The sequence below is a fragment of the Amblyomma maculatum genome, chromosome 7, assembly GCF_055883805.1.
Source record: "Amblyomma maculatum isolate TAMU_Amacu chromosome 7, ASM5588380v1, whole genome shotgun sequence".
In the NCBI taxonomy this organism is placed as follows: domain Eukaryota; kingdom Metazoa; phylum Arthropoda; class Arachnida; order Ixodida; family Ixodidae; genus Amblyomma; species Amblyomma maculatum.
In genome coordinates, this window is record NC_139350.1 from 58417638 (window position 1) to 58443055 (window position 25418).

General features: G+C 44.9%; 1 protein-coding gene across 6 annotated transcripts in view; it reads left to right on the top strand.

Moving 5' to 3' along the window:
• The window catches only part of LOC146183333 (uncharacterized), a 161915-nt gene that overhangs the window by 83840 nt on the left and 52657 nt on the right, over positions 1-25418 (top strand). For all 6 annotated transcript variants that reach the window (XM_084609115.1, XM_084609114.1, XM_084609117.1 and 3 more), the window contains 3 exons: positions 3159-3265; positions 5137-5206; positions 10943-11031. In XM_084609115.1, the coding sequence (XP_084465241.1) occupies positions 3159-3265; positions 5137-5206; positions 10943-11031 (266 nt within the window). The remainder of the gene's footprint in view (positions 1-3158; positions 3266-5136; positions 5207-10942; positions 11032-25418) is intronic.

Sequence of the window (25418 nt, forward strand, 5' to 3'; positions counted from 1 at the left end):
TGTAAAAATATGTAGTGAAAGAAAATAAAACGAGGCAGATATCGCACTAAATCCTATGAATAAAGGAACATTCGTTCAGAGAAAGGTATTCGAATACTTCACAGCTCAGCATAACCCACAGGTACCACAGGCAAGCAACGGCGGAACGACGACGAAAGATGTGCAATCGCCACATTCATTTTGTGATAGCACTGCTCGGTGGTAGTCTTCGCTGCGTTCATAATTGCTGTCGTTGCAAGTGAATGTGGGGTTTTTTTTTGGTCTCAGTTGTCGCAAAGCGTGTTAAAAGGCAAACTTGAGCAAAGCACAGCAAGCCGCACTGCCAAAGAACAACAGCTAGACAACCTAGAACAGCGTCAACTTGTTTACATCTGAACACCGCTTGTTCTCTCGCGAAATCATTTTGACTCCCAAAAAACTAGCTGACGAGCTGTTAACGCATTCTAAATAATTTATCGTATTTTATGGTTTATAAGGCGCACCTTTGTTTAAGACGCACCTCAATTTATTCAGGTTAGGGCAATAAGACTTGACTATGCATGCGTACTCGACCATCGTATTCTATGTGCCTGAGAAAAAATTTGTTATGTGCACGTGTGAATGATAGCAAAAAGAAAACAGATGCAAGAGTTATGTGCGAAAGAACTCTCGCTCAATGAGAGCAGAAACACTTTATTATTACTCAAAGCCTTGAAAGGCTTCATCTCTGTATGCGTTCACCGATTTCTCGCGACAGCGCTCAGGCTTCCTCTTTGCGCTCATAATTACGGTGCTAATCTTCGCTGTGCCCGGGCGCTCTGCTGCACATAGCAGGAAGGAGAAAACACACATGCAATAGTCACCAAACAATGCTGTAAATCATTGAGTAACTGGAAAAGGGAACCTGCTCTATCTGGCTTGTTTCGGTAGCATGGAAATAAGGGCGAGGAGCATGGACATTATCACCTTTTCACATTTTGCCAGTGAGACGACTGTACAATTGTAGACACTCTAATGACTATAAATATTGTAAACGCAGGCACTGCTACTGTTACCGCTTCACGATAAAGTTCGGCTATGAACATTGCACAAAAAAAAAAAAAAAATGCACATAAGACGCACTATTGTGTAAGACACACTACCAAAAATTTAAGAACGAACTTATCTTATGCATCAGAAAATACGCTAATCCGGAAGATGTTTTGTTTCTTTTAAGTTTGTGTTGTTTTTCACCTTATGGTGGGTGCAGGGCTGCTCTCAATGTCTCTTGGTGACATTAGAGGAAAAATACAAAGACCACAATACATTTTATACCGACGGTTCTAAAACTACCTCATATGTTGGTAGTGGTGTCGTAGAAAACAATCGCCAGAAAACAGTTAGGTTGCCCAATTGTGCATCAGTGTTCACTGCAGAAAGTTATGCCATATCCATAGCTGTGGAAAAAATAATAAAATGCAATATTGAAAAGAGTATAATCTACACTGACTCCCTCAGCTTAATCACAGCATTACACTCTAAAAATGCAACAGAACCTGTAGTGGGAAAAATAATACATTGTATAACATCAGCCGAAACACGAGGTTACAAAATTAAATTCTGCTGGGTACCTAGCCATGTCGGAATCGTAGGTAACGAGACAGCTGACGAATGTGCAGCAGCTGCCCGAAAAGCAAAAATAGAAAAAGTAAATGTACCACGCAAAGATGTTTTGAAATTCATACAAAAAAAGCTCAGGGAAAAATGGCAAGCCTCATGGAAAAATGAAATAAACAACAAACTACACGTTGTGAAACCAGTTGTCGAAGAATGGAAGTCATGCAGTCACCAGAAACGCTTCATGGAGGTAATATTATGTCGCCTTCGAATAGGACACACGCATCTTACTCATAGTTACATTCTCAAAAAAGAAGATGAACCCATATGTGAAGACTGTGGACATGGACTGACGATAAACCACATTTTAATTTCATGTAAAAAACTCGAAAAGCTACGGAAAAAGCATTTCACTCTATTTTACACCAAACAGATACCATTCCATCCATCACTTCTCCTAGGAGAGAATGCAATTGTAGACATTTCATGTGTTTTTAGTTTCTTAGAAGAAACATCCTTCCTGAACAAACTATGATATCTTAACACTTCATTCCTTTTAAAAAAAACCATAATATACCTTGTGCTTGGCGCATGATAGCCTGAGTTGCTTATGCGCCATAAAACACAACACAACAACAACAACAACAATGTCTCTTGGCATTCCAATAGCCATTCACGAACCTCATTGAGTCAATGCCGATCGAGTTCAATCGTTGTTGAAAATCGCCATTTGGCAGGGGCTGATCTCAATTGAGTTTGATCTCCATCAACTCAATGGGCATTGCCCTTGTGACAGGGGTATTACACTGCTCTGTTCTATTTAATCCCTTGGCTGGGTGTGGGAACTTTTGTCTTGATAAGTGCTAGTGCTGTAGTACGTCTACATAGGTCAACAATGGCATTGGGGAGTCTGAGACTTCAGGAAAGGAGGAGGAGGGGCCCCGGAGGAGGAAAGCTCGGGCGGCAGCATGTGCACGCTCATTTCCCTCTACACCCTGATGACCTGGTACCCAAACAAGCTCTTTTCGCATTGAAGGGCTAGCAAAGCCATGTCAGCTACATGATGCAGTTGGCATGGTCTCCTTTTTGTGCCTTCTGTTTGCGATAGTTTAGGCCTATCGCAGGGCTTGAAGTCTGTTGAAACTGGCACTCAGGGACTAACCAGAACACTGTGGTTGTGGCAAAAATACTTAGCAGGAGCTTTTTGGCTCAGGTTGTTGCTGCATTTGTGTTCATTTCATGATCTGTTTTGCTGCGCTTTGCCAAAATGTTTCTGCACCTTACATTGGCGACTGATGTCACTCCTCCAATAAGAAGGAATCGGGCCACTTTACAATGCGTCGTGACAGCATTCAGTAAGCCCTTTTGTCATGCTAGCACTGTGTCACTGAACAATTTACGTTGATCAAAAAAATTGCCGGCAAGGTGTTGGTAAGAGCAGCTATTGGAAGGTATGCCTTTACTATGGCCATCAGAAATTTGCTTTTTTTTTTACACACCCTTGAAGTTTGTGACCTGACTGAGGATAGTAGACATGTGACCTCAGTGGCCAGAATAATGGCGAATGTGCTATCTTTTTGCAGGTGCGTGTGGAGCGGGAGCAGATTCGTCTCAAGCGCTGCCTCGATGCCCTGGAGGTGGCACACCGCCAACACCGTGATGAAAAGAAGCTCTTGCAAAGCCGCCTGAGGTGAGTGCCTGCTGCCATTGTGGGAAGGCACCTCCGAGTGACAATAGCTCGATGATTATTTCGCAGAATATTGCTCGTCTCGCCTTGGTACATTAATGGAGCTTGAACATGTGCATAGTCTTTTCCAGGATACATAATCTGCAGGACAGAGTCATCTGTTGATGGGTAGTTTTTCCTGTCCCACGCTAGTTGTGGCTATTAAGGGGGGACCGTGGTCTTAAGACAATTTTTTTTATTTACTGGTAAATTTTAACGAAAGTTGCACCATTTATGCAGATTTTTGTGCTGATTTCAAATATGCACATTAATTTTATGTAAACCATTTAGTTTCGAAGATATAGAGCACTTTATATTCTTTGTTTGGAAGTGAGCTGTCAGTAAAACTACAGTAGTTACAATAAAAGCTGGCATATCAAATCAATTTAGAACACACAGAGAATGCAAAAATCAAGGTTGAATGTCCTGGTCCCATTTTAACCAAAGTTACAGCTTGTCAAAGTTCAGAGACCAAAAAGCCACCTTGACACTCCAGAAAACATGCAATGTTTAAAAACTTTCCTCAATAAATACCACGAATTCATTTATATTTTTGCACTGTACATGAGTTTACCCTTCTGGTGCAAAAGGAAATATAGCAATATCGTAAGTAGAACCAGAGATATCGCACCTCCAAACATGTACCGTCCTCTGCAATGGTGTAACGTGATTTGGGTTAGGTATGTCTGGCATATGCAAGCAACAAGAACATTACAGCATTAACACTAACATACTTTGTAGACATTTTATGCATGCGGTGAGCCAGCTAGACACAAGAAAACAGCCCATTCACATTGTGCATTCACTTGGTTCATTTTTATTCAGCTTGAACCAACCAGCCTTCATGGCCTATGGGTAGTGTGCATGTCTCTCTATCCAAAGGTGCCAAGTTCAAATTCCACCCTACCCAAATTAGGTAAACCAATTTTTCTTTCAGATTTACTTTTTCTTGGTTACAGGAACCTCCCTGAGAAATTTGGCATTATTTCAAGTATTTTTGGGCCTAATCTTGAACTGTTATATTTATTTCAGTGCCCTCAGGGTCTCGAAGAGGATTAGAGAGCATACAGTGGAAATGGAAAAATGGGCGAAAAAGTACAAAATGTAGATTCTTTTTCCATAATAATAGCGCTATTACAAGAAGTAGTCAGTGAGTGCACACTTGAAAGGTAGGGCTCTGATGTGTGAAATTTAACGTCTTGCAGCAGTGCGTGGTTTGTGAGAGGCACAATTAATGGAGGGCTGCCGATGAATCTTGGTCGCCTTGGGTTTGTTGATGTGCAGCAACACTGTGCAGCACGTGGGCATGTTTACATTGTGTGTCCATCAAATTATGTCCACCATAGCCAGGGTTTGATTAGACGTCTTTGGGCTCTGGGGCTAAACATAAAGAAACTACTCTGTTTAAACTTAGTCTTATCTGAAGTGGGCAGTTTACTGAACTTTCAATGCAGCAAGCATTCAGCTTGGACAAAAGAAATGTGTGTAGTTGTGTAGTTGATGAAGCCAGGCAATTTTTTATACAAGGCTCCCGTCAAGATTAACCTTGGCTGTTCCAAATAAGGTGCATCTGAACCACAAAAAAAATTGCAAAAAAGAGAGACGAGAGAAAAGTTTCATGAATAGAGGTTAGAAAGAAAAGAGGGAAGGCTGGATAAAGGCAACTGGTCGACTTTCTTGGGATTTTAAGAGCTGGGGTGGACATCTACAGAAACATGGGACCAAAGTAGCATGTTGGCTCTGCAGAGGCACTTCGAAGGCCTGAACACTTGTCGGCTCAACCAACAGGGATATTGTTTACATGTTCATGGAAACATTTTTCTTTATTTTCGCAGGAGCATGGATCACAACTTGGACAAGTGCAAGAAAGCGCTGGACCACACTGCACTCCTTCTTAACCGAAGGGTCAGTCTGTGTTTCCAAGGTGTTAATTTGAGTTTGTGGTGAAAACATTACCACTCATGCACTTTTGAATTCATCTTATTGTAATTGAGCTGTGATAGTGCAGTACTATATGACCTTGCATTTGCAAAAAAGGCTTTAACTACTTTAAGAATCTTAGTATGGGACACAAGGTTTTTTTCCCTGATTATAACATGTCAGATTTCCGCCTCATATGTGGATCTGAACAAAGTTCAGCCTAAATTCACAGTTCTGGCCTCTTATTAATCATCACTGTCAGGATCAGGCTTGCAGCAGAGGAGGCACTATCTAGCTGGCATCAGCTGGCTGTTTTCATACTTTCGATTTCACCACACTGACCAAGCAATGTTCGCAACACGGTGCCTGTGTTGCACATACGACTAGAAGGAAGTAGATCACACCTCAAATGATGTAGGCATGGCAAAAGGATCACTCTGCCTGTTGCACGGGTCTCTCGTGGGCCTCTCCAGCCACAATGGCCACGCCCTATAGCCGAATCACGAAGGCTTCGCCTGTATTTCCAAGAAGCACATCAGTCGTGCCTTTGAAAAATGCGGGATACGGAATGTGTTTAGAGGTATCAAAAAAAGGTTTTGTACTGACAGATGCTTCCAGCAAGGGACTTTCAGTAGATGGTATGTGACCAGTTGACGATAATTGTGAAAACTTCTAACCTGACGACACTTCTTGTGCTCACACTACGCACACCTCTGTGAGGTGCTAGACGCGAGCAAGTGCAAGCGCGGCGCATCATGGCCGGCTGCTCGTTCGCTGCTGTCCCGTGTCAGAGCTGGAAGGGGCCTACTGGTTTTAGAACAGCCGGAGGAGCATGCGGCTTCCGTGATTGCTGGTGTGAATGTGATCTGCTGTTCTCTCCACGGTATATGAAATTTTTCAGTCAAATGTAATGGCGCAAGAAAGGGAGCGAATCAGTGCTGGCGCATGATGCTTCATGGCACTGTTTGGCTCCTGGTGCAGGATAACCTTGTACGCTAAGGCGCAGAGCGCGTACGCCTCACGGGGCAACCGTGAAATGTAGTGCAAATAAATACTTTCATTAATCTTTCCTCTCTCGCATTATACGCAGATGAAAACTTTTTTTCCCATTCTTGCTATCCCAAAATTACACCTCGTATTATATGCAGGTCCATATTATACATTGGTTTTTACGGTGGATATTTTCTTTCTTCAGGTTTGTTTTGTGTCCACAAATAGCAACAATGAGCAACTCAATAAAGGAGGTACAGTCAAACCTCGATATAACGAACATGCACATAACGAATTATTGAATATATCGAACTCTTCTGATATATTTTTGTCAAACACATGTATTTTTAGCTCCCTATAGCGAACGCAGTTTGGCATCAAACAGGTACAGTCGAACCCGGTTATATCGAACCCAGATATATCGAATTTTGGTTATATCGAACTCACGGAATATTTCCTTGAAAATCCCATGTAAAAGTATAGGAAAGCCGCGTCATATATCGAACTCAATTTCGCCGGTCGTTCGATATATCGAACTCCGCACCACGCACTGGAAAGTGTGCCCTCCCCAAAGACTATCGCATCACCCTTGGCCGTTTGCCGCGTGACATTTTCAAGCCACGCGCGGAAGGAATGAGGGGACAGTTCTGGACAGCGCCGCGCCCATACCCCAAAGGCGCGCGCATCTGAAGTTATCATTTCCCGCGCGCCAACACATGACGTTTGCAAGCCATGTGCGTGAATGTGCCCATTCTTTTGCCGAGCTCTCTCCTTGCGACACATGCGCCAAGCCAGCTCAGCCCGTTTTCAGACAGACGTGGGACGCTTTCTCCAGCGTGTGTTGCGAACCCTCTGCGCGCGGCGGCTGACGTGGCTATGGCGCCTGCGGACGTTAAGAAGCGGCAGCTCTCTCTGCATTTTTTTTTCTTTTTTCTTTTTGCGAGAGTCATTCTTTCTTATCGTTGTGCTGTATGCGCGACGTAGCGTAAGATATGGCGGCTGCGGACGTTAAAAAGCAGCAGGCCTTTTTTTTTTTTTTTTTGGGCGGGAGCCGTTTATTTTTGCATGTATGAATCAACGGAAGCACGCCGTCAGCTGCTACGATCATGACGCCCGCCCCAAGCACGGCGTGATAAATTGAACCAGGCATGTGCAATCAAGCCATCACGGGCACTCTGCCAAGTTCGCTCCCCGCCACCGGAGGAGCTATAAAAAGATAAACGCGCCCTGACGTTATCGCTGCGCAACATCTTGGCACGCTGCCAAGAAATGAGCTGTGGATGCAACGACCGAAACGAAGTGACGCGCGCCATCGACATGCAAGCGAAAACCCTCGCGATTTTCTGCAGCAGCGACACAGAAACCTTGTTTTGAGCTGCCGCAGTGGCTCGAGCGGCGAGAGACACAGTTCCAACAAGTTGGAAATCTTTCGCTCTGTCGCTGCCGCTCACCGCTGAGATCGCTCAATCGCTTGCATGTGAGCGAGCTGGCCTTAACGCATTTTGTTTTTTTTTTTTTTTTTTCAAATTCTCGGGTGCAAAAGTGGAGAGTGGGTTCATTATGCGATTGGGTTGATTACGCGGCAAATACGGTATCGTTTTTTCGCATCGTAAGTGCCGTCACAAGCCAATTTCTGTATATCGAATTATCGATATATCGAACTTTTTCGCGATCCCCTTCGAGTTCGATATATCCTGTTTCGACTGTATAACGGACTTTGCGACGCTTAGTACTACCTCACTTTAATAGCAGGAGGCAGGCTTCATTGCACTACAGATGTGTTGTGCGGCGCAGCTAACATTCAGGACTCCCTCGCAGGTGCTGACAGTGCCGCTTCAGCAGCAGCGCTATCTAATGTTGCTCTTGCCGTTTGCGTCTTTTGCGTTTTAGTGTTAGCAGCGGTGTGGCCATCGTAGTGTTCTGTGGAGGCTGCGTCAGTGGTCGTGTCGAGTGTGGTGTGCAATTGTGCGTAGTGCTGTGATGGCAGTGAACGCGAATAAAAGAGCAGCACTGACGTTAATGACCAAGCTCGAGATAATTCAACGTGTGGAGAACTGCAAAAAGAGGTGCATTCTTGCGGACTTGTTTGGCATCCCAAGGAACACTGAGTACCATTCTGAAGAGCAAAGCGGTCATCAAAGCACAAGCACAACAGACTACGCGAACAAGTGCACAGCATCTTCGGCCCCCTGCATTCAGTGACATGGAGAAGACGCTCTACAAATGGTTTTTGGATCTCGGAGCTCGAAACATACCGTATCAGGACCAATGCTGCAACAAAAAGCAAAAGACTTTGCCTGTATCCTCGATGCCGAAAACTTCATCACCAGCTCCGAATGGCTGCAAAGGTTTAAAGCGCGCTATGACATCGTAGGCAAAATGATCTCTGGAGAAAGTGAGACGGTTAAAATCAGAAAGTGGTTGGAATAGAAGTGGCAGGAAATCCTTGCAAAATATTAGCCCAAGGACATCTTTGTGCTGACGAAACATTTTTGATGCCGAAATGGGCCAATTTTGCAGATGCTACCCAAGCATACCCTTGAAGCGTGTGGAGAGGCGTGCCATGGCGGGGAGCAAGGAAAGGCCCAGATCATTGTTTTGCTTGCCGCCAACATGGACAGCACTGTGAAGCTGCAATCCTTCGTCATCGGGAGATTTAAACTCCGAGATGCATGAAAGGGGGCCGCATACTCCCTGTAGAGTATGCTTCCAACAAGAAATGTTGGATGACGCGTGAACTTTTCGGGAAGTGGCTGCATGCTTGGGACTGCGAGCTTGTGTGTGAGGGTAGCAAAGTGTGCGTCCTCGTTGATAACTAGCGCACACAACACAGGTGCCGCACTTAATAACAATGAAGTTCGCTTTCTTCCGCCTAACTCTACAGCCAAGCTGCAGCTTTTAGATTGGGGCGTCATCAGGGCCTTCAAGGCAGTTTATAAGAGGAGACTTATTGACACTCTTCTCGTGAAGCTTCGTATGAAGCAGGACTTGAAGATCAACTTGCTGGGAGCAATCCAGATGCTTGAAGCGACATGGAACAGCGTGAAAGGCGAAACGATTGCCAACTGCTTTCGGCATGCACGTTTTGTTCCAGCAGGGGCCCGCATCAAGTGACGATGGTGACGATCCCGACGAAGCAGAGCTTCGCAAGCTCGATGAAGCCTGGAACGATTTTTCGCATCTTGTTGGTAACATGCCCGCAACAATGACTGTAGAAGACTTTGTAGGTGGTGGTGACATCGCAGCAACTACGGCTGTACTGATGGATGCCGAAATCGCTGCGGAAGTCTCTGAACATCCCGCAGACGGAGCTCAGGCTGACCACGCAGACGGTTAGAGCATTCAGACTTCACAAGAAGCGCTTGCTGCATTGGATTTACTGCACCGCCACTGCATTGCTATTGAGGGCAGGGGTTTTGCCCTTGTTGAGTGTTTGCAAACTGTGGAACGGCATCATACGGAACGCGATCAACACAAAAGTGCAGGTCGCCATAACGCAGTTATTGCGCTTAAATAAATGGACGTGACCAAGTAAGCATCCTCCGAGTTGCTACGCCTTCTCTGATTGAATTTTGTTGCTCTTGGATGTATTTTCTATGAAATTTTATGTTACGAATTATGGATATAGCAAACTATTTTTTGATATAACGAAGTTCACTGTACTTATTCCACTCTAGGTGTGTAAATTCTATGACAGAGGAGTATAAGTTCTTCTGAGTGTGCAAAATAGGACCATTCCAAATTTGGCCAGAAACATATCAGTAGGAGGTCAATGCTAGAGAACCATGCCCATTCCGTTTGTTGTGGAGGGTTCCTGGAAAATCGGGTAAAAAATTTATAAATACGGTGACTGTGCCAGTGAGGGTACAGGGGAATGAGAGAGAGCAAGTGCTTATGCTGAGAATGCTACGCTGACAGGGCAAACGGTGTGGCTAGCATCCCCCTAACTGCTCTGACCCTGTTTTAAAGCTGCCTACAGTCAGCATATATTTTGCCAAATTTTTTAGACCTTTTCTACAAGGGCTCTCTGGGTGGCACCACATTGTCACTGGGAGTGTCAGGTGCACTTAGTGCTACTGCGATTGAAGTGGGGAGCAGAACTGATTTGCAACAGTGTAGAGAAGACATACTCCTCACCCGTTAAGGTCCATAGCTCTCGTTAACAGTGGGTTAGGAGGGCGCGGCGTGCTAATTCACCAAGGGATGTTGCGAAGGGAATGCTCGGCAGTGGCCACCCAAAAAGTTTGCTGTACACATGCTCCTCTACAAACGACGTTTCTCTCTTTTTAATTTTTTTTGAGGGGAGGGGGCAACAAAGCGACGTGCTGCAAAACAGCGCCTTTAATGTGTTTTGTTCATCGTTTACTGTGCTTGCAGGTGTTGTTTGGGTGCTTTTTGTTTTGCGTGCTGCATTGTTTTGCCTGTACATTCACCATCTAGTGGCACGGGCGGAGGCACATTATTTTATGTTTTTTTTTTTTGGGGGGGGGGGGGGTAGCCTCACCATAATATATGTACATTCACCATGTTTCTACAGACGCCATTATCCACGGTGTCTGGTCGTGATGCTTTTCCAAAAGCTGTAAGCAAACGACAAGCAGTGGTTCTGTGTTCGCTTGGGGGAGCCCGGTTTGAGCACCGATCTACAGTGAAAAACGGACTTTCAGTGTGGCTGGTTTTTTGTCTAGAGTTGAGCTTTGACAACCCAGTGGTTTATTGCTCACCGTCTAGGAGGAGGAGCTGGCGCAGGCGAGGAGGGACCAGCTGGATGCACTTGCAGCAGGGGGACAGATCCAGCACACCCTGGACATGGTACAGAGGTGAGTGCCATGCCATCATATCTGCCCTGCCCAAATAAGCATTGGCAGACTGTTACAACAGCGACCATTCTTTCGGTGGTATGTATACACTGAAGGTTGGGTTGAGCATTACGATGAAGGCTGGGACTGTTCATTTCATAGTAAGGGCGTCTGAATGTCGAAATATTCAAATATGGGGGAAAAAATGCCTTGTAATATCGAATTGAATATCGAATGCTTGATCAAGGAATAGAATTGGAGACCCTGCAGCTGGAAGATAGATTGCAACAATCAATATTTCTCATTTTACAACCCTAAATCATGTATTCATAGCTGTATTTGCCATTTCAAGAATGCCTGTTTAAGGTCATTTAGTAAGACCGTTATATTGTGTTTTATTGATTGCAGATTGCAGTGAGTGGAAAGTGCGAGAAAAACCAGAGGTTGGAAATTTGAGTTAAAAATGGAGTAGCTTTAAATTGCAGCAGTGTGAACGAGTTAAAAAAACTTTGACTATCCCACCGAGAAAAATAGTAAACATGCAACAAGTGGTACTCATAGTCAAAATTAATTATATTGTATTCTGTAAAGAGGTGTCTTGTCAACTGAAAGAAATACACATTTACTGAAGAACTATCATTTTATTGATATTTGCTTTTGTGGAGCTTGCCCACACAAAACTGCAATACCTTATCTGTGGGGTCTTGTATAATTAAAGTTTAACCTTTTAGGCAAGGATAGTACCACATCAAGATAAAGCTGAGTCATTGAAGAAATATTTTTTGTAGTGTTGTTTTCATGAATGTCCCAACTCTAGTGAAAAAAATTCACACTAAGATTTGTGTGAATTTCTACAAGGTCAATATCTTTATCACAGATCGTTAGCCATCTGTTAGATCAATTTCTTATTTCAGGCTCAAAACAAAAGTGTTTTTCTGTGTTTATTTTTTTCTGAAATTTGATGGGACCACATGAAGGATTTTTCAAGTAAATCATTTCAATATAAAACAGTCTCATTGAGATCAAAGCCAGTAATAAACACGCTATTATCATCAGCATACACGATGAGCTGAACACTTTTGTCAATATGAATTATGTCATTTAGGTACAAATTCAACAAAATTGTGCCTAATGCTCTTCCTTGAGGTACTCCACAAGATATATAAGGATGATTGTTTTTGTTACTGTTCGTAGGATTCCTTGAATGGTACTTGAATATATCTCATCAAACACAAAACAGTGAACTTCAGATATCTTCTGAAGATATCAGCATCTGCTCAATTGTTTCGTGAGTATGCATGATTTAAAAAAATGTTGATATGAACGAGTGCTCCATGCTCTAGCAGGAGATTCCCATAGAGTGTTCTACGATAGAATATTGAGCTTTTATTTTGCTAGCATTGCGTGGCATGGTGTTCATTGGATGCGAAGCATGTTTGTTTTACTTTCACAAATCCATGCCATTCCCTGAATTTCGACTCCCTTGTAAGAAATGTTGGCACAGACCTAAACAGAACACCAACTGTTGCCAATAAATTGGACTCCAAATTGTTGACTGGGGGCCAATATCGTTGGAAATGGACATTTCTGGTTTTAAATGCCATACTGCCTCGATGCAATCCATCGCTACATGGTTGGGCCAGAGCGGCTCTTTAGACACAGTGAAAGGAACACCAGTGGCAAGGTAATATTTGTTTACGAAACAGCCAACAACAGTGAAATGAAAACATGGCAATCACTCACCCCATGCATGGTTACCATGCAAAGGCACACGGTACTTGAACCTTGTCTAGGAGGCCTTGTGCATCGGATGATTTCGTAAAAAACAAAAATAGCGCCATGCATTTTATTTTATTTTATTAATGGCAGCGTTTGGGCGAGTTTATTTTATTACCTTAAAGGCCTCTGAAAAGGGGTGTTATGTAAGGGGTGGCAAGAGTAAAAATACATAATCACAATAACAGGAAAGTTTTGACATTTTCATTGAACTCTGGTGTGCAAATGATGAGAGCAATGTTGTCCGGAAGTCCGTTCCAGTCTGCAGCTGTTCAAGGAAAAAAGTAATTTGAAAACGTGACGGTACGTGTCACGTGATTGTCCGCCCAGGACCTGCAAAAATATTCTTCTGCCTTGTGAGCGTTGCCAGCAGATGCCAGTTTTGGTTTCGCGGCAGTTCGGTTTCGCTGTCGGCAGAGTTATCGCAACTATTGGCGCAGGCGTGGCGCAGAATTAGGCTGGATTGAATAGGATTGAATTCAGGCACGTACACTTCTGTCTTTTCCCGTGCACTCGAATAGCCTTCGAAATGCAGTGGTGGAACTGCTGCGCCAAACTGCGCCAAATCAGAAATTCTGCTACATGCTCCTGCAAAATCGATTTTCTGCCCAATTCTGTGCCACGCCTGTGCCATAAGTCGCGATAACCCTGCCGACAGCGAAACCGAACTGTTGCGAAACCAAAACTGACATTTGCTGGCAACACTGTGCAAGGCAGAAGAATATTTTTGCAGGTCCTGGATCGACAATCATGTGATACAGAATTGACGTTTGTCTACGTCACTTCTTCGCTTCCTGCCGGTGTTTTTTTTTTTTCTTTTTTTATCTGCTGGGATGGAGTGAGAGAAGGCTGCAAGATATCAAGTCCAATGCGCGGGAAGGGGGAAAGGAGAGGCTGGCAGTCAAAGGGTCGAAGCACGTTCAAACGCGTGACGGCTTCAAGCTGCCCAGGGCGCTCGCTTAATTTGTGTGCGTGCATGCGTGTGTGAGTGTGTAAAGGATGTGCTAGCAGGCTGGCCAAAGCAGACGGCCGGTTTCAAACGAGTGACGGTTTGGAACTGCCCTCCGCAAAGCACAGCTAGAGCAGTTTGCACGCTTTCTTCCTTTTTTTTTTTTTTTTCGTACCAGTGAGGTATGGGCTGTGATGGCCTGAGTAGCAGCAGAAGGATTGTAAGGATTTGACTGTTTCTGTGCGTGCGCACTGGACTCTGTTGAACAACTTGTATAATTCACAGCTTAATTCAAACGTCAATATTTATGCGCCCTTTAGAAAATATCAGTCTAGACAGTTATTTCTTTTTCTCCACTACAAAACTGCATGTGTGTGATCACGCGCGTGTGCAAATAACTCATACATAGGCACTCAATATACAGTAGAACCCCGTTCATACGTTTTTCACCGGTTAGAGAAAAAAAAACGTAACAGCTGGGAAAACGCAACAGTGAGGAAGGCTCCGAAAAGTAACGAGAACTGTGCAGCTTTCACTTCAAACAATTTATTTCAGCAAAGTGATGTTAGGACTTCAAAAAATGAAGAATAGTGGACTGCCGTTTTTTCGCTTGCTAGAAAACACCAAGCGCTTCTCAATAGCCTGGAAAGCCGCATTGCTGTCCGCATCGCTTTGAGGTGCGACATACCTACGGAGAAGGTCCAGAGCCGCGACCGCTTCTCCAAAGCTCGGATCTGACAAATACTCAGAATCATGTGGCTCGAGCTCGTCATCACAATCTGCAGCTTCACTCGCGACCGAGCTCGCAACAATATCACCGATACTCTGGCACTCCAATGTCACGACGGCAGCATCCACTGCGACATAGTCGTCGTATGTGAGTCCCATGGCACCCAGTGCATCCATCGCCTCAGTGAGCTCTTGATCGCAAGAGGCTGCTTCCGACTCCCCAGCGTCTGTGCCAGGAAATTCCCCTTCGCCGTTCGTGCAAAAGCCGCACTGCGCGAAGCAGTGCTGTGCAGTTGATGCGGTCATTGCAGCCCACACTGAAGTGACGTAGTGCATAGCGTCAAGCACTGAAATGGTCGTAGGCTGCTGTCCACAATCAATACGCGCAAGACAGCACTTCACAACACACTTCCGGTAGGAATGCTTCAGGTTTTTTATGACATCGGCATCCAGCGGCTGCAGATGGCTTGTAGTGTTCGGTGGGAAGAACACAAGCTTTACGTTTCGAAAAAACTGCGGGTCTCTTAGGCGGGCAGCACAGTTGTCTAGAAAAAAGAGGGAAAGCGCCTTCCGCTTGCGCGACTCCATCGAAGAACGTCAGATCACGATCGTCGGATACAGTTGAATCCCGCTATAACGAAATTCACGGTGCACGAAAAAAAATTCGTTCTCGCGGAACTTCGTTATCGCAAAAATTTGACGTGAAACGCAGAAAGAATTGCCCAAGCAGCAGCAAAGGCGTTTAATGCCAAAAATCTGTAAGCTTGGTTTGCTTACGCTTCACGGCGAGCAACGCCGTCACGCGATTTTCGCACTCGGTCAGCAAACCCATTGCAACATCGTCGTCTCGGACAGCAACGAAATTCCTGATGACATCAAAAGCGTCCATCACCTGTACGGCGGTTGCCGCAGCCGGCGCTTCCTGTACGTCGTCGTCTTCTTCATCGGAAGAGTCCTTATCATTCCGGGCAGCTTTTATGATCTGCTCATCACTCACATCTTCGTGAACAACAACACAAGCGTCAGCGCCGATGTATTCGTCGAGCTCGAGATTAGGCGGCACGGTTCCTATTTCTCCCAGCGTTTTCCAGGCGGCCGCGATCCCCGGAGCCGGTGACGCCTCTTCGTCGTCGTCTGTAACGCCTGGTGTTAGGCCAGCAGAGTGTACGGGTCGACCTTCGGCAAATCCGGCGTGCCTGAAACAGTTCACAATTACTGAGCGCCCCAGTGTGCTCCAGGCAGCAGACATAATCTGCAGTGCCACGTACAAGTCCACCTTCGTGTCTCGGCCGGTTTCAGTGTTAAAAAGCAGCCGCTGAATTAACCTCCCGCGGTAAGCGCGCTTCAGGCTAAGAATCACGCCCTGATCGAGAGGCTGTAAGACAGACGTGCAATTGGGAGGGAAAAACCTCAGCTCCGTGTTAGTGAGCTTGACTTCGTCGGAGTGATGCGCTGAACAATTGTCCAAAAGCAAGCAAACTTTACGGCCCTGCCGCTTCATGTCGCGGTCGAATGCCATCATCCACTCGGTGAAAATAGCGCGGGTCATCCATGACTTGTTGTTCGCCTTGTACTGCACAGGTAGGCTACGAGTTCCCTTAAAACAGCGCGGCTTGGCACTTTTGCCTATGACTAACGGCGGACGCTTGTCCGAGCCATCCATGTTTGTGCAAAGCAGCACTGTGATGCGTTTTTTGCTGTGTTTGCCGCCGTGACAGCGCTGCCCCTTGAAGTCGAGCGTCCTAGCCGGCAACATCTCGTAGAATAGCCCGGTCTCGTCGGCGTTGTAAATGTCTGCAGGCGCGAAGTTGCTTAAAATTCCGGCCATGTTACTCGCCTTCCAAGCAGCTGCTCCGTCCACGTCTGCTGACATTGACTCGCCGCACAACACTTTTCCAACGATGTTATGGCGGGCCTTGAAACGGTTTAGCCAGCCAATGCTGGCTTTAAAATCATCAATGCCAAGTAGGCATGCATAGTTCAAGGCTTTCTGCTGGACGATGCTTCCGGACAGGGGGACGTTGCTGGCTCGTGCTTCCACAAACCACGCATGCACTGCTTTGTCCAACTCTTCATGGAGGGGCCGCGTCACCTTTTTGTGCTTCGAGGATGTGCCTGAAGCAAGTGCCATTCTCACGCTGTCCTTATTGCCTAGAATCGTTGACAGCGAACTTGCAGGAATTCCGAAGTCTTCAGCAATTGCCGCTTTCTTCCTTCCGCTTTCTGCTTGGGCGATTATTTGAGCTTTTTGCTCGAGGGAAAGAGTTTTGCGTTTTTTCACTTGCGTTGCCATCGTGTCCTGCGGATGAAAACTCGTCGTTGTCGAAGAGAAAGGCAGCGAGTGAACAACGCGACCACGACACAAAGCCAAAATGGCGGAACTGCAATCACGTGATTTCATGCTTAATGTGGCTTTGGATTTGACTTGGACTTCTCGCCAATAAAACTAGTTTCGGTTTCGATTTTGAACGCGAAAATTTCGTTGAAGCGGAAACGCTCTGCAAAAATGGTTCGTTGTGCAGAGAAATTTAGGCCATTAATTCTTATAGGATACTCGCGGGGAATAAAAAATTATTCGTTGTCGCGGAAATTTCGTTGTGGCGGTATTCGTTGTGGCGGGATTCAACTGTACAAAGGACAAGGGTTAGTTCGACTGGTTCACGACCGGCTTTGTCGTGGACTGGTTCAACGGATGAATGGATGGATTAAGCTGAACCCTTTGAATCTGGCTGTGGCGGTGCACGCCACCTAGCCGACGTTCACGAGGCAGATGGCCATCTAATGCCGACCTCTCCAAGCGTTGCCTCAGGCGGGTTCGCGGTGACCAGTTGCGACGTATCATGCAGGAACATTTTCACAGCTACAACGTAACAACGAGGATCCCAATACATTGGATCCTACGGGAGCAATGCCGGGACCAGATGAAAGTGACGTAACAGCCGGGAAAACGCAGCAGTGAAGAACGTAACAACGGGGTTCTACTGTGTTTGCAGCCCCACATACGGTCAGTAAGTACCCTTGGATGTTTTCATTACAATAAGGAAAGCATACGCACAATCCCTACAGTGCGCTGCAAAGAAGCAGACTTACGACTCCGAGTCCCTACATCGTTTTGATTAGCCAGCTACCCCGCCAAACCACCGGAAGAAAAAGAATGAAAGCAAAGATTGTGAACGCACAGAATTAGCGCTCACTGTACATCCCCGCGCGTCGCGCCTTCTGACTGAGCAGCGCCAGCAGCGCGCCTCTCGACGAGGAAAAATGAAAATCTCCACCCAGGACCTGGAAAAATATTCTTCCCATTTCTCCCCAATCGGCACGGGTCTTGAAAGAAACAGGCACCTCAACGTTACCCTGATGTGCAAGATAAGGACACCCCAAAAAGAGGTCAGAATCAAGAAAAGGTACATAAAGCTAGAGATCAGGCTAGCCAGGAATTTCTTTCCCAGTTTCTTCAAGTGCTTCTCTTTACGCACACTGTCGGAAAGCCCCTCTTCACAAAGAAGGGAGAGGTCTTTCTTATCACAAAACAGCCCGGTCGCATTTTGAGGACTCTTCACTGCACAGGCAACGTGGTCAAACATGCGGTGAAGCGCGCAGTGCTGTGACCCTGCAGTGAGTTTGAAAAATTTTCACCGTATTCGGTAATTTTTTATTATTCTAATAACAAACATTTGATTTGTATTCAAAATTTCAAATATTCTCACTCCTCTACTTCATAGGCAAACGCCTCAAGCCTGCTATAGTAGAACCTTGGTGATACGAACCTCATGGGGTGGCGAAAAAATTTCCATCACCCGAACATTCATACCATCAAAACGAAAGAAAATAAGTATGCAGAAGCATAGGAAAGGCAGTCGCAGAAGGTTTATTACGGTCATGCATTCACAGCTGGGCACTTGCGGTGCACACAGCATGACAGGCAATCGCGACGTCGGCGATGTAAAGCAGTGTATAAAGCAGGGCAAGAGATGGTGACATGCCGGCCGCACGGCACTGCAGACTGCTCTCGATGTGTGCAGCATGACTAGCGGTTGGGAAGTGTACAATGTGCGGCCCGTGTACAATCGCTGCCGGCTACTCACGGCCATGTGGCACTGCAAACTTTTCGCTGCGGCGAAAGCGATCGCGATGTCGGCAATGTGTGATCCGCATACTCTCATGGCACATACAGTAAGATAGGAGATGGCGACATGCAGGCCACGCGGCGTCGCAAACTGCTCGTGGATCGCAATTGTGGAGCCAGCGATGTGTGGGCCCACCGCATGTGCCACTGCCAGCTGCTGTGACTGCGACGTCTGCAGTTTGTGAGCCACGCGCTGTTGAAAGATTTTTGCGGCATGAGCCCAATAGACAATCGTGACGTCAGCAAGATGCAGACCATGCGTCACATCAAACTGCATACAGCGAGGCTGGCGATCGCGGAATCAATGATGTCCAGGCATAGGGCTCAAGGTTGCGGTCGCAGTTCGCGCATTCATATCATCCATAGTGATGCTGGAGGGAGTATAGTACATCCGAAATTTTGCCCATTGTACACAATGCACTCCGGCCAGGGAATTTAGCAAATTCGTATCCCAAAATTCATATAAACCAGATTCTTATCACCGAGATTTTACTGTATTTGAGCAACAGTTGCACAGCTGTAGCCAAGTTGCCAGACTGCTGCAGCCAGTTGTAACAGGAGGAAATTTTGATGTCTCAGCAAGGAAAATTTATTTGTGCTGCTTAGGCTGCTAGAACTGGGGCTTGTGTAAGCTGCCAAATGATGAGAAAGGGGCAGAAACTATGGAAGTTTCTTTTAAAATTGGGTACGAGGATGTGTGTACCGGTCAGCAGAGAGTTTCTTTTGTCTCAGAATGTAAGGTAAAAGAGGAGCTCTCTTGTGCCCCACTGATGTCCTGAGACTCTACTAATTGTCCTTGTACATACATTTCCAGTGTCCCACCTTTTCTGTGGCATTTTGTGTATTCCTCACATGCATTTGTCTTCAGTTAAAGACAAATAGACGGTTAATTTTTTATTGCATATTTTCCTCTGCAATAATGTGCAAGAAATTAGTGTACAGGGATCACCACGTGATATTTGCCTATGGCCACTTAATAATTCATTATCAATTTTTTCTCACCTTTTTCAGTTCCGACAGCCAAGCGGTGGCAGAAGCAGTGATATATGGTAGAACATCGTTGATATGTTCCTGGTTCATACGATTTCCCATTTCATACATTCAAAATCGCGGGCTGTAAAACATCTCCCCTAGAGTTACACTATTTTTCTCCCGGTTAATACGTTCCCAGAAAATACGATTTCCTGGTTACTGTATTCGAAATTTTGACAAACTGTGGTTGTGTAATACATTAGCGATCAACCAGACCACGTAACGAGCGCTCGCGACATGAAAAACTGATCAGCGGCGCTCCCCCCTCAAAGTTGCTTTCCTACAGTGCATTGGTGCAGCGGGGCAAAGCATCAAAGAAAGCCAACAAGCCAAAATACAAGGCGCCCGTTACCGCGGAAACATGACTTCATGAAGAGAACCGCGATGGCTTCTGGCTTCTTTTGCAGTGCCTTAGGGGCATATGGATGAACCATTTGATAACTATAACTAAGTGAAAGCTCGTTAATTCGAACTGCACTACTTGGTCTGGTGAAGCTTCATAGAGGTGTATAAAAAAGACCTTTAATTCGAGTGCGAGTCTGTTTCGTTGGGAATCATTTGAACTACGCACCGCCGTGCCCGGGCAGCCTAGCGCCCAGTACTAGGCCAAATAACAGCCTCCACGATAGGGAGGCATAGAGTCTGCGCATGTCCAAAAGATGAAACCAGGGAAAACCATGAAAGAGAGGATAAAGCTGAAATGGCGCCATAACCAGCGCGGTGGCCAGCTGCGCTGGAGAGTAGGGGTTGGCAGTGGCTGCCTGCTCTCCTCTTCTGCGCAACCCCTGAAGCTTGCAACGAAATACTCACTAATTCGACCATCATTAATTCGGAAGTATGGATAAGTATTTCGGCGTGGTCCCAGCCAATGCCCATGAAAGGCTATGATATCGGATGGGTGTTACGCGTTTCCAAATAAAAAAAAAATCATTACTTGGAATTTTTCTTTTTTTTTTTTTTTTTTTTTGCAACATTTCATCCTTCCACCCATAGACTTCAGCGAAAGCATGCAGTCAGTCGTGATCATGGCGCCGACTTTTAGCACTGTTCGCGTTAAAAGGCCTCAGCACTATCGTGGGGCATTGGGTGGCGCTTACCCTAAACACGTCATAATAAAGTGAAAACGAGGCTAGCACAGCCGAATGAGTGCTGGCACTCTGCCGAGTCCCCCCCCCCCCCCCCCCACACACACACACACCTACCTACCTTATTTTTCCCGCTACAGCTAACATGAAAATGTAAGCGTACAGTGATGCTATCGCTGTGCAGCATCTTGGCGCACTGCCTAGATATTTGCGCTGAATGCGACTGTGATGGCACGAAACGGAGGGACGTGCCAATGAATGCAGGGGTGGAAGTGCTGCTCCATTTGCTCCATTCTGCTCCAAACTGCTTTCCCTGCTCCAAATTGCAATACTGCTCGAAACTGGCTGCCTCGATGTTCTGCCATCAAATTTAGCAGAACACAGGAACAATGTCACAGCACCGGTGGAAAAGATTTTTGTTTTTTTATTTAGTATTACTGCAGGCCAATACTTTGACCCAGGTAGGAGAGGCTATTCACAAACAAAAAGAAGGCACAGAAAAGCGTATAAAATGTAACATGAAATGAACATAATGCACAAAAAGAACCACAAATGAAACATCAACATCGCTAAGTTGCACAAAAATGACTTTGCAATGCAACCATGAAATCGTTGGACTGAAATACACCAATGGGAAGTGAATTCCAGTCGTTCACCGTTCGAGGGAAAAAAACTACTTGTAAGCGTTTGTTTTCGCGAAGATCGGTGCAAGCATATACTCGTGACTGTGTCGTGTTCTCGTAGAAAGCCGACATACGGAGGCTTGTAGCGTCGTATTATTTTTTCCAGAAAGAGTATTAATGTATTAGTACAAGACGAATAATTTTTTTGCGTATTTCGAGTGTCTGTATTCTATTTTGTAACATTATTGAGGACGGCGAATCCTTCCTGGCATATTTTCCATATATAAATCGCACTGCTTTTCTCTGGACTCGCTCGAGTTCTTTAGTATCCTTCATAGTATGCGGGTCCCAAAGTTCGGAAGCATTTTCTTACTTAGATCTCACTATTGCATTGTAGGCTAACATTTTAGTTCTTACAGGTGCGTTTTTAAGCTTTCTCTTTATGAACCATAATTTGTTTAGCGCAGCTGAGCAAACATCTGAGATATGTGTTGACCATGTGAGCTTATTTTGTTGACCATGTGAGTAACGCCTAGGTATTTGTATTTGTCAACTTCGAGAACAGTTCTATTTCCAAGTTGGTACGGAAAAATGCTAGATTTTTTTCTTGTTACGCGTAAAGGTGCAGTTTTTTCCGCATTCAGCTCCATTCCCCAGTTGGAACACCAGTGAGTAATTTCGGCAAGGCATCTCAGCAACACATCATGATCAGCTTGGGACACAATTTCCTTGAAGATAGCATAATCATCCGCGTAGTATAACCGAATGGACACATTACCAGGAATAACATCAATCAAGTCATTAATATAAATTAAAAATAACAATGGTCCTAGCACACTGCCCTGAGAGACTCCTGAGATGACCTGACAAGCACTTGAAGTACAGTTTCTAACATCAACAATCTCTTCTCTGTTTTTGAGATAAGCACAAATCCACTACATGATACCAACTAGAAGTCCAACTTTATCTAATTTATATAATAGCTTTCCATGGGGAACTTTATCAAAAGCTTTGCTGAAGTCTAGAAAGAGCACATCTATTTGTCCAGATAAATCAAGTATGTGGGATAGCTCATGTACGGTTGTTACGAGTTGAGTCATAGTGGAGAGTCCGTTTCTGAAACCATTCTGAAAAGGTGATAGTATGCTATGATCTTTCAAAACCTCTTGTATGAAACCAGCGAAATATATTCCAATAGCTTACAACACGTACTAGTAATAGATATAGGACGGTAATTTGAAACAGTTTGGCGGTCCCCTTTCTTGTGTACTGGCACAACATGTGCTTCTCTCCAGACTGATGGTACTGCGCCTAATTTTAAGGATAACTGAAAAAAATTAGAAATGAATTCAGATATTTGTTCAGAATATCGCCTCAAGAAAACATTTGGAATGTTATCAGGCCCAGCAGATTTCCTAATATTTATATTTAAAAGCAATGCCAAGACACCTTCGCGACTGATTAAAATATGATCTACCGACGGGCTACTAGTACTGAAAAGTTCACACTGACCACGTTCTGCAAACACACTGAAAATATACATTGAAATATTCAGCAATGCAGTGTGCATTCTCTATTTCAATTCCGTTGATTTTAATGCGTTGTATCTGTTGTTTTCCTTGGCTTAGGCGCAGCCAAAACTTTTTAGGATAGCTAGAAATAAATTGTTCCAGATTCGAGCTGTAGAACCTATCTCTGACCAAATTTACCTTTATTAGTAAGTCTTGTTTCAGCTCCGTAATCTGCGGGGTGGTCGCTTTGCTCCTCTTTCTCAGTCTTTTTATTTTACGTTTGGTCTGAATAATATCTCGATTTATCCAAGGATTCAGGCGCTGCTTTCTAACTACTTTTAAAGGGACAAAGTGCTCTGTACAGTACTTTACAGTCTTCTCAAAACGTTGCCATGAAAGTTCAACATTATTTTCGATTATATCAAGATGTGTATCTAAATAATCTATAATCGCAACATCATCTGCCTTAGTGAAATCTCTTATTGTTTTTACTGTTCTTTGATTTTGGTGCTTCTGCGCAGGAATTTCGCAGCAAAAAGATACCAGCTGTGGTTTGATATACCAGGCTCGACCATTGTCGTTCCATCGGAAAATATTTCGCTCAGGAATAGAAGATCAAGAATACTATTTCCCCGGGTATCTTTATCAACAACCTGCTGGAGGCCCAGAGTGAACATTATATCTATCGCCAAGTCACCAGAAACCATAATTTAAACGATTCCAGTTTAGTCACGGCAGATTAAAGTCACCTGTTATTATTAAGGTTTTTCCCCTTAGTCTCAGGAGGTTATCATACAACTGATGCATAAAAGAGTCATCAGCCCCTGGAGCCCGATATGCAGAGCACAAAAAAAACGAATTCCCCAGATAGATACCTTCAAGAACAAACTTTCGTGTTCCTGAATTTGATCTGCAACTGTTACATGAACACCGGATTTTGTTAGGACTGCAGTACCGCCACCGCGAGAACCCCTATCTTTTCTGTACCTATGATAGTTTGGCAGAACTATTTCGTCGTCGCGAATGGCTTCATGCAACCAAGTTTCCTGAATGACACAGACATGGGGATCATATAACAAAAGCAAATCTTCTAGCTTATCTGTTTTATTCACAATACTTCTGACATTGAATGAAAGAAGCCGGAGCTGATGCACCTGCAAAAGCTAGCTTTCGGACGTTGAGCTGTTCGTTCTAGAATTTTGTTTGCGGCTCGGTGAGCTATCAGTTTCAGAAATCTGTTTGCAGCAGTTAGAGGCATCATCCCAAGAAAAATACTGGCCATCAATTCGTAGCTTATCGTGTATCAACTGGACCTTTTTTCCGCTTTTTCTGCCTTCGCACTAATCCAAAGCAGTTTGTGTTTGCGCATTGTGTCTGCAGTAATCATTTTGAAGAGAAATGTTTATACCTTTTAGCATGTATGCGTTCTGCATGACAATGTTTTTCCATGTAGTCCTGGAAATACACGATAATTGGCTTGCCATCTGAACTCTTCCCGAGTCTATGTATTCTTGCCACCGACAAACAGCTCACGCCCAATTTATTCAGAAAGACGTCGTTTAAAACTGTGTCGCGTAAGAGCGGCAAAGTTTCATTGGGAATTTTCGGAATGCTGAAAACTATAAGATTTGACCGCCTACTGCGATCTTTTAGGTCTCTCAACTTGGCTTGCTGTAATTTGAGTATCTCTTCCATTTTACACAAAGTTGTGACCAAACTAGCAGCTGCGCTCGTATTTTCTTGTACGTTTTCTTCCGAGTCAAACGCTTGTCAAAACTATTGACTGCTTTTTCAGTATTTTCAAGGCACGCTTTCAAGGCCACTATATCATTTCTTATTGCCTGTTGTCCTTCCATCAAGGATTGAAACATTTCTTCAATGGTTGGCCCGGGATTTTCCTCAACATCACCTTACAATATCAGTTTACAGCAGCAAAAGCAATCATAGGCTATACTTATACAAAGTTGAGGGCACGGCAGAACAACTAAAAACCTATTGTCACTACGCAACGAACAGTTGTGGCCAACTTGTACCAAGAAGACGAGGCGCATGGTGAACGACCTGCGCCAAGCGCTTTCGCCATGCCCACTGAAGATCCTCTGGTGTGGGACAGTCTTTATATGGGTAGTGGCCTGTGACGTCGCGAATCCATGGCTTGGAAGAAAAAGCAACTCGGTGGTGACATTGAATAACCAAGCTTGATTGCTGATGTCACTTGGTGTTGTCGATACCGGTGTTAGCGTGGTTGCAGGCGATGATCCATGCGCTGTCAGCAACAGAGCCTGTACAAGGAAAATGAGGCGCATGGTGAACGACCTGCGCCAAGCGCTTTCGCCATGCCCACTGAAGATCCTCTGGTGTGGGACAGTCTTTATATGGGTAGTGGCCTGTGACGTCACGAATCCATGGCTTGGAAGAAAGGGCGGCTCAGTGATGACGTTGAATAACCAAGCTTGATTGCTGATGTCGCTTGGTGTTGTCGATACCGGTGTTAGCGTGGTTGCAGGCGATGATCCGTGCACTGTCAGCAACAGAGCCTGTACAAAGAAGATGAGACGCATGGTGAACAACCTGCGC